Source organism: Cyphomyrmex costatus, unplaced genomic scaffold, assembly GCF_001594065.2.
Source record: "Cyphomyrmex costatus isolate MS0001 unplaced genomic scaffold, Ccosl1.0 scaffold2584, whole genome shotgun sequence".
Lineage (NCBI taxonomy): Eukaryota > Metazoa > Arthropoda > Insecta > Hymenoptera > Formicidae > Cyphomyrmex > Cyphomyrmex costatus.
The window spans coordinates 1-7,768 of NW_017276675.1; the positions used below are offsets into that span (position 1 = coordinate 1).

Consider the following 7,768-nt stretch of genomic DNA (forward strand, 5'->3'; position numbering starts at 1 on the left):
AAAGCACCGTTCGGATACCATCACCAAAAAAGAGAAATCATAATAAAGTTGTGTTAATACTGATTTACTTACACTACAAAATCTTGAATCAAACATAGTGTTCCAGTCGAGAGATCAAAATAACAGTTCAAAAATGAATCACAAAAGATCAGTATTAATTGCAAAAGAATTCTTATTAAATTGTCTTACCATCTATTTTAACGTAATACATTTTATTATTGGAAGATAATGAAATGGTTAAAACCTTGGCATACATAATGAGATATTTAAGTCAGACGTAAAGTTGAGAACTGTTACCAGTGTGTCTGTCCGTCACTGGTTCTTTTGTCCGTTTCCGTACAATAAAAGCAATCTAAAAAATACGTTAATTAACATAGTCTTCTTCTCTACAATTACCCATCTATTCCAATACATAAAAGTGGTGTCAGAAGTGTACAAAAATTGCTACACACAGATCTTTTTCGAGAGGAAAACTAATCGTTTCACACAAAGATATTCAACTCGCAAGAATACAGGCACAATTGAGGTTACAAAATGGAAGTTTCGCCTGAGTTTATCCAAGCATTTACAAATATGCTTACTAACGCATTACAAACGTCGGCAGCTAATGCAGCTACTAGCTAATGCACCACGACGAATCAGCCAAATTCCTTTATAACGGCACAACCGAAGCCACCGGCATTCTCGATGGCGGAATATCGCTCATCCGACAATACAGCAGTCGAGGACTACTTTCAACGATTCGACTGGGCATTACAGCTAAGTAGAATTCCAGAAGAATTGCATGCCAATAATGCTCGCGTTCATATGGGTACCGAATTAAACAACGCACTTAAACTCTTAGTCTCTCCGCGACAACCAGAGGAATTACCTTATAACGAAATACGTTCGGTACTTGTAAATCATTTCGATCGTACTAGAAATAAATATTCCGAAAGCATTAAATTTCGTCTTATTGTGCAGCAAAAGAAGGAGAGCGTCGCAAATTTCACATTACGTCTTAAACAAGGTGCTGCTCACTGCGAGTATGGCGAATTTTTAGATCGGATGCTTATAGAGCAACTACTACATGGACTCGACTCGCGCGAAATGTGCGATGAAATTATCGCAAAGAAACCAACAACGTTTACGCAAGCATACGAAATTGCTAATACACTCGAAGCAACGCGATCTACATCTAACGAGGTTAAAACGGCCGAGACTTCAGAAACAGTGGAAAAAACGCATAAAGTTAAGCAGGCACCGGTGAAAACTAAATATAATAAACAATTCTCGCGTTACAGGTCACGCTCACGTAGTAAAAGCCTACATCGGAATCAATTTGCTAACGCTCGAGATGGTAACAATCCGCATCCATGTCAAGGATGTGGAGAGCGACACAGACGAGTTTCATGCCCCTTTCGGAAATCGGTGTGTCATAAGTGCAGCAAAGTTGGGCACATTGCTAAAGTATGCAGATCTGGTAAAACTATTCAAGCGGTACAAGACGCAAATCAGGCAACTACAACGGCTCTTCCAGCAGAACATGTCGATACGATTCAACAATTTAGTAAAATCGAAGAAATTCATGCAACTAAAGTTTTGAACAAGCAAATGATTATGGTCAAGATCGACGGTCATGAATTGGCGATGGAACTGGATACAGGAGCACCATGCAGCATTGTTAATGAAAATATATTGCGCTTAATTAAACCTGATTTCAAGCTATGCTCTACGGATCGGAAGTTTGCCAGTTATACGGGTCATCACATCGAATGCATGGGATATCTACCAGTCAACGTCTCACTGGGTACAACTTCGCGTAAACTTAAACTGTACGTTGTTAAAGAGCCTTTCGACACTCTTTTAGGACGAGAATGGATAGCAGAATTCACTGAAGAAATTAATCTTAACAAACTATTTTCGGCTTCAAACACAATCCATTCACTAAGCACTGAGCCACCATCGTTATTCACGGAACAGAATAAACAACTCGAACACCTTTTGGCTCGCTATGAGAACATTTTTAGCAACACTCCAGGCAAACTAACAGGCTCTCCAGTTTCAGTACACTTTAAACCTGGAGCTACACCAATTTTTTCCCGCGCACGTGAAGTACCTTTAGCTCTTCGCGATGAATATGCTAAGGAGATCGAGGCCAAGCTTGCATCAGGATTTTACGAGAGAGTAGAATTTTCAGAATGGGCTTCCACAACACACATTGTGACCAAGAAAAACGGGAAAATACGCATCACGGGCAATTATAAACCGACTCTCAACCAATGCATTGTGATCGACGAACATCCCATTCCAAAACCTGAGCACTTATTTAATAAAATGAAAAACGCTAACCTCTTCTGCCATTTAGACATTACGGATGCCTATACGCACTTACCAGTAGATGAAAAATTCGCACACGCACTGACATTAAATACACCAACTCACGGATTAATTCGCCCCAAGCGCGCAGTCTACGGTGCAGCGAACATACCAGCGATATGGCAACGTCGCATGGAAACTGTTCTTCGGGACCTACCCAATGTATTAAATTTCTTCGACGATATACTGCTATTCGCAGATGGATTTGATAACTTAATGATAATCCTGGATAAGACATTGGAACGTCTTCAATCACAGGGACTTCGTCTCAACCGCACTAAATGCGTCTTCGCTTCTACAGCAGTCGAATTCTTGGGTCATAAAATCGACTCCCACGGAATCCACAAATCAGATAAACATATTGAGGCGCTTAGAGATGCACCGAAGCCGTCTACTAAAGAAGAATTACAGTTGTTCCTGGGCAAGGCAATGTATTACAATTCCTTTATTCCAGACTTCGCAACGAACAGCCGACTATTAAGAAATATGCTTCTGACAGAACCTTTTGAGTGGACAACAGCCGCTGAGGAAGCTTATGACGACATCAAGAATTTACTGATCTCTCCTCAGGTTCTGATGCCATATGATCCGTCTCTTCCGTTAGTCCTGGCAACGGATGCAAGTAAGGTAGGACTGGGTGCCGTACTATCGCATCGACTTAGAGAAGGACACGAACGTCCAATAGCGTATGCTAGTCGCACATTGACGCCTACGGAGCAGCGGTATCCGCAAATAGATAAAGAAGCACTAGCAGTAGTATGGGCCATACAAAAATTTTTCTATTATGTGTACGCGCGTCAATTCACTTTATATGTCGATAATAAGCCCCTATCACAAATTCTGCATCCAGAGAAATCCTTACCTACATTGTGCATTAGTCAAATGGCAAATTACGCGGACGGACTATCTCTCACATTTTAATTTTAATGTTCAATTCAAACCGACAAAATCCAACGCTAACGCCGATTATTATTCTCGCATGCCATTGCCAACTACAACAAACACGGTTCATAAGATTATGAATGAGGAAGAGATAGTGAGTCATGACTAATTTAACGAATTTGCATTGTGTCAAATCAATCAACTGCCAGTACGCGCAGAGTATATTGGTAAAGAAACGCGGAAGGATCCAGAGTTAGGCAAGATTGTTCAATTATTAGAGGCAGGAAAAAACTTAGCCCGTGCTGGCTATAAAGCCCCAGAGTCTGAGTATACACTAGCAGCTGACTGCTTATTATTTGAACACCGAGTCGTCATTCCAACTTCTCTTCGGGAAGCCATTCTTAATGACCTGCATTCATCTCATATAGGTATAATCAAAATGAAGGGCATTGCTCGCTCTTTCGTTTTTTGGCCCAGTATTAACGCGGACATCGAACAAGTCGCTAAATCCTGTACCGCCAAGCACGCACATTTGCCACCTAAGTGTAAAGATCATCACTGGGAATATCCAAAAGGACCATGGGAAAGGATACATATAGATTACGCAGGACCAGTCGCAGGTGCCATGCTCCTAATTGTCGTTGACGCTTATAGCAAGTGGGTGGAGGTGAGAGTAACCCACACAACTACAACAACCGCAACAATTGCAATGCTGGACAACATCTTCGCATCATATGGAGTTCCCACTACAATAGTATCAGACAATGGAACTCAGTTTACGGCCGAGGAATTTAAGACTTTCTTACAGTCAAGCGGAGTTAAGTATCACAAACGCATAGCACTGTACCATCCGGCAACGAATGGTCAAACCGAACGTTATGTCCAGACGGTCAAGAATGCACTAGCTACTATGGGCACAACACCTGGATCATTACAATCCAATCTTAATCAGTTCCTCCAACAGTATAGGAAAGCTCCGCATGTAACAACAGGCCAGTCGCCTGCGCAATTATTCCTTGGACGCAACATACGTACTAGGATAGATTTAGTACGACCAGATAACTTACATATGAATAACACGGAGAAACGGCAAGCCACGCTTAATCTGTCGTTCCGAGAGTTCCAGTCCAAGCAAACGGTCTATTTCCTGTCAAGTAACCCTCGTCTGGATAAATGGGTTAAAGGTAGGATTGTCTCACGATTGGGCGATCTACATTACGAAATAGACTATGAGGGCAGACGCTTCAAAAGGCATGTGGATCACATTCGCGCCTTTAGTGAGAAAAAAAACTGAGGACCAGCCTAATGGCACAAGGCCAAAAGAGAAGGATAAGCCTCGTAGAGTTCATTTTTATGATAACGATATTGCAATCATTCCCCAAGCTAAGTTACAGGTACCACTGTCACCACGAGGACCACCTTCACCACCGAGTCCGTCTACTCCAGAGGAGTATTATTATACACCACCCTCAACTCCGTCTTCGCAAGGGTCTCCACCACATCAAATACAAGCACCTCCAATATTACGGAGATCTACAAGACATCGCCACCCTCCACTTCGTTATTCACCGAGTTAACTGTCTTAGAACTCATGTACTCTAAGCACTAAAAAAAAAGGGGGAAGAATATTATGTATGCAATTTTACCAACAGCGGTAGTGACGTTACCGACACGGTTGTTCTCCCCGTCTGTCGCCAGTGTGTCTGTCCGTCACTGGTTCTTTTGTCCGTTTCCGTACAATAAAAATAATCTAAAAAATACGTTAATTAACATAGTCTTCTTCTCTACAATTACCAACCTATTCCAATACATAAAAATAATGAAATGGTTAAAACCTTGGCATACATAATGAGATATTTAAGTCAGACATAAAGTTGAGAACTGTTGGTGTATGTTTACTTTGAACTAACACTTTCAATAATATATGAGTCATTTTCCATGGTATTTCATTATTTTTTAATAATAAAATGTATTACGTTAAAATAGACAATTTGGCATAAGAATTCTTTTAAAATTAATACTGATCTTTTATGATTTATTTTTCAAATAAAAAACCGTTATATATATATTTTTTTTTCAGGATTTGTTTTTCCTTTTCTTTTATATACTCTTGCAGCATCCTTTCGTACGGTGGATCATCAAATCGACATTGAATTGACATTGATTCGACGTCGACTCCATTGTTATTTCTCACATGTATGTGAGTTAACAAGTTATATAATTTCTCTTTCTTGGTAATGAAATCCGTTGTCAATTTAACTAAAGTGATATTACTGCGGTAGTGAATATGTATGCGTCAATGCTGAAAATCTATCAGGGTCGCGGGGGGAGGGACTACATACGCGGTATATAAATTTACACAATTATAATATACATATAATGATCCTTAACTCGATCGAATTTAGATTCAAATGCTTCTCATCTCTTTTCCGTTTCATCGAAATTGTCAGTTGCAATGCATTATCTTCAGTTTAATAGTGATAGGTGATTTCAACAACATGAATTGTAACTTTTTGTGCCTCTCCTTTCAATAAATCTGAAAATTAAATACAATAGAGAGAGGACAAACTAAAATAAAGATTATAAAACTTATCTGATGAAGACAAAATTAATAATCCACGAGTGAGGAATGTGCTTGGTGATTTCGATTATAACAAAGAGATATCAGGCCACCAATCACGTCAGATAGTTGCTTTAAACGGGGAAAATTCAAAATGTAACTTCACTTCCTGCTGCATATTGCATATACATTCTCAAATTCTTTTTATAATCCTGCGTACAAAAGGATGTTGCAATAAAGTTGTTATTACAAAAGGAACGAAAAATAAATAATTACAGCAAAGGAAATATTTATTTATTCTCACTTACGTGTTCCTCTGTGCCAGCGATATGTCAAATTTCCTAACCTGAATAAACTAACCAAAACAAATTCTCTGCTATAAAATTATATATATATAGAAAATAATTCGTATTCTTATATCAGAAAATGTTTTACAGCAGAGAATTTGTGTAATAAAGCAGAAAATATTTATTTATTCTAATCTCACTTCCGTATTCGTCTATGCCATCGATATGACAGATTTTTCCATATTTATATCTATCTATATAAACGTTTCGGTCATTAATTAATTCTGACGACTCCATTGTGAAAAGCGATCCCCAAAAAATCTTAAGATACCAAGTTTCGTTATTTATTTCGTTTTAGTGTGTTAAAAATTAGCTTGAAATCAAGCAAATTTAGTTTTTTTAAAAATAATAATTTCATAAAATGAGCATAATACCACACATGTTCTTATTTGTGATAAATTATTATAAAGTAAATAATTTATTATATCAATATCATAAAATCTATATAAACGTTTCGGTCATTAACCATCTTTAGTATAAAATTACAATTATATTACAATATAAAAAAACCTAACACATAATAAATTTGTCAATTATTCGCTTACTATATTAAAATGCATTTTTATTCTTCTTGTTTCTTTCTTCATAGTTATAGTTTGCTACCAATGTACGTTAGTTTCTGTCATCGTGATCAAAATTCGTCAAAAATATACATTTTTGATGAAATATAATTACCAGACTGTATAATTAAAAATTAATCTTATAATAACAAATTAAAGCAAGTAGTATAGATCTTCATAAATGAATACAATCTGGAGACACGGTAGTGTCTCGGCGCTAAGCCAAGCGCGCGACATTTAGTTTACCTATATTTCGTGCAAAATAGTAATCAAATTCTAATGTACAGATAAAAAGTGGAGCATCAGTGGAAAATTGAGCACTTAGACAATAAAGTCCGCAGTTTAATGAATCTTAATACGTAATCTTATGTGTATATGTACATGACAAAAATAAAAATAAATACTATGGAGGAGAATTTGCGTCAAAGTTATAATGTGTGTTTGTTATGATAGCAAAATCTGGTAATTTTTCCGTGTCACTTTGCAAATTTAGACAATAATTATGATTTTTAATATTAATCATTTTAGAAATGGATCTTTTAAAATATACTGGTTCTATGTCTAAAATTGTAGTGTTAACCCAATCCATATCATGTTTGCATTTTTTGATGTTTACTTACTACTGATTTATTTCTAGATTTTTTCAAATCATCCTTGTGTTTTTTTAATCGTGTTTAAATTTTTGTTTGTTTGTAATAATACATATGTCATATTACAATCTTTACAATTAATTTTATACACAACATTAGTGTTATCAAACTTATTTAATATATCTTTGCCTGTTTTATATATATATATATATATATTTATATACAGGGTGAATTTTTTATCTTGAAACTTTCAAATATCTCGAAAAATAAGCACAATAAGAAAAAATGTTAAGAATCAAAATTTCATCATTCCGAGGGTAACATACACTGACGTTAAAATCAGCCCCCCCATCCCGCCCCCTGGGCGGTGAGGGGCGGCAAGTTTGAAATCTTAAAAGGGAACCCCTATTTTTTATTACATATTCGGAATTTTTGGCTAAAAGCACATACGATTTGTCTGAAACATTTTTC

General features: G+C 37.0%; 1 protein-coding gene across 1 annotated transcript; it reads left to right on the forward strand.

Moving 5' to 3' along the window:
- Positions 1-3,679: 3,679 nt before the first annotated feature.
- On the forward strand, positions 3,680-4,849 carry LOC108774509 (uncharacterized protein K02A2.6-like). Its single transcript, XM_018540641.1, has 2 exons — positions 3,680-4,517; positions 4,635-4,849. The coding sequence occupies exons 1-2, from the start codon at positions 3,680-3,682 to the stop codon at positions 4,847-4,849; spliced, it is 1,053 nt and encodes a 350-aa protein (XP_018396143.1).
- Positions 4,850-7,768: the final 2,919 nt, after the last annotated feature.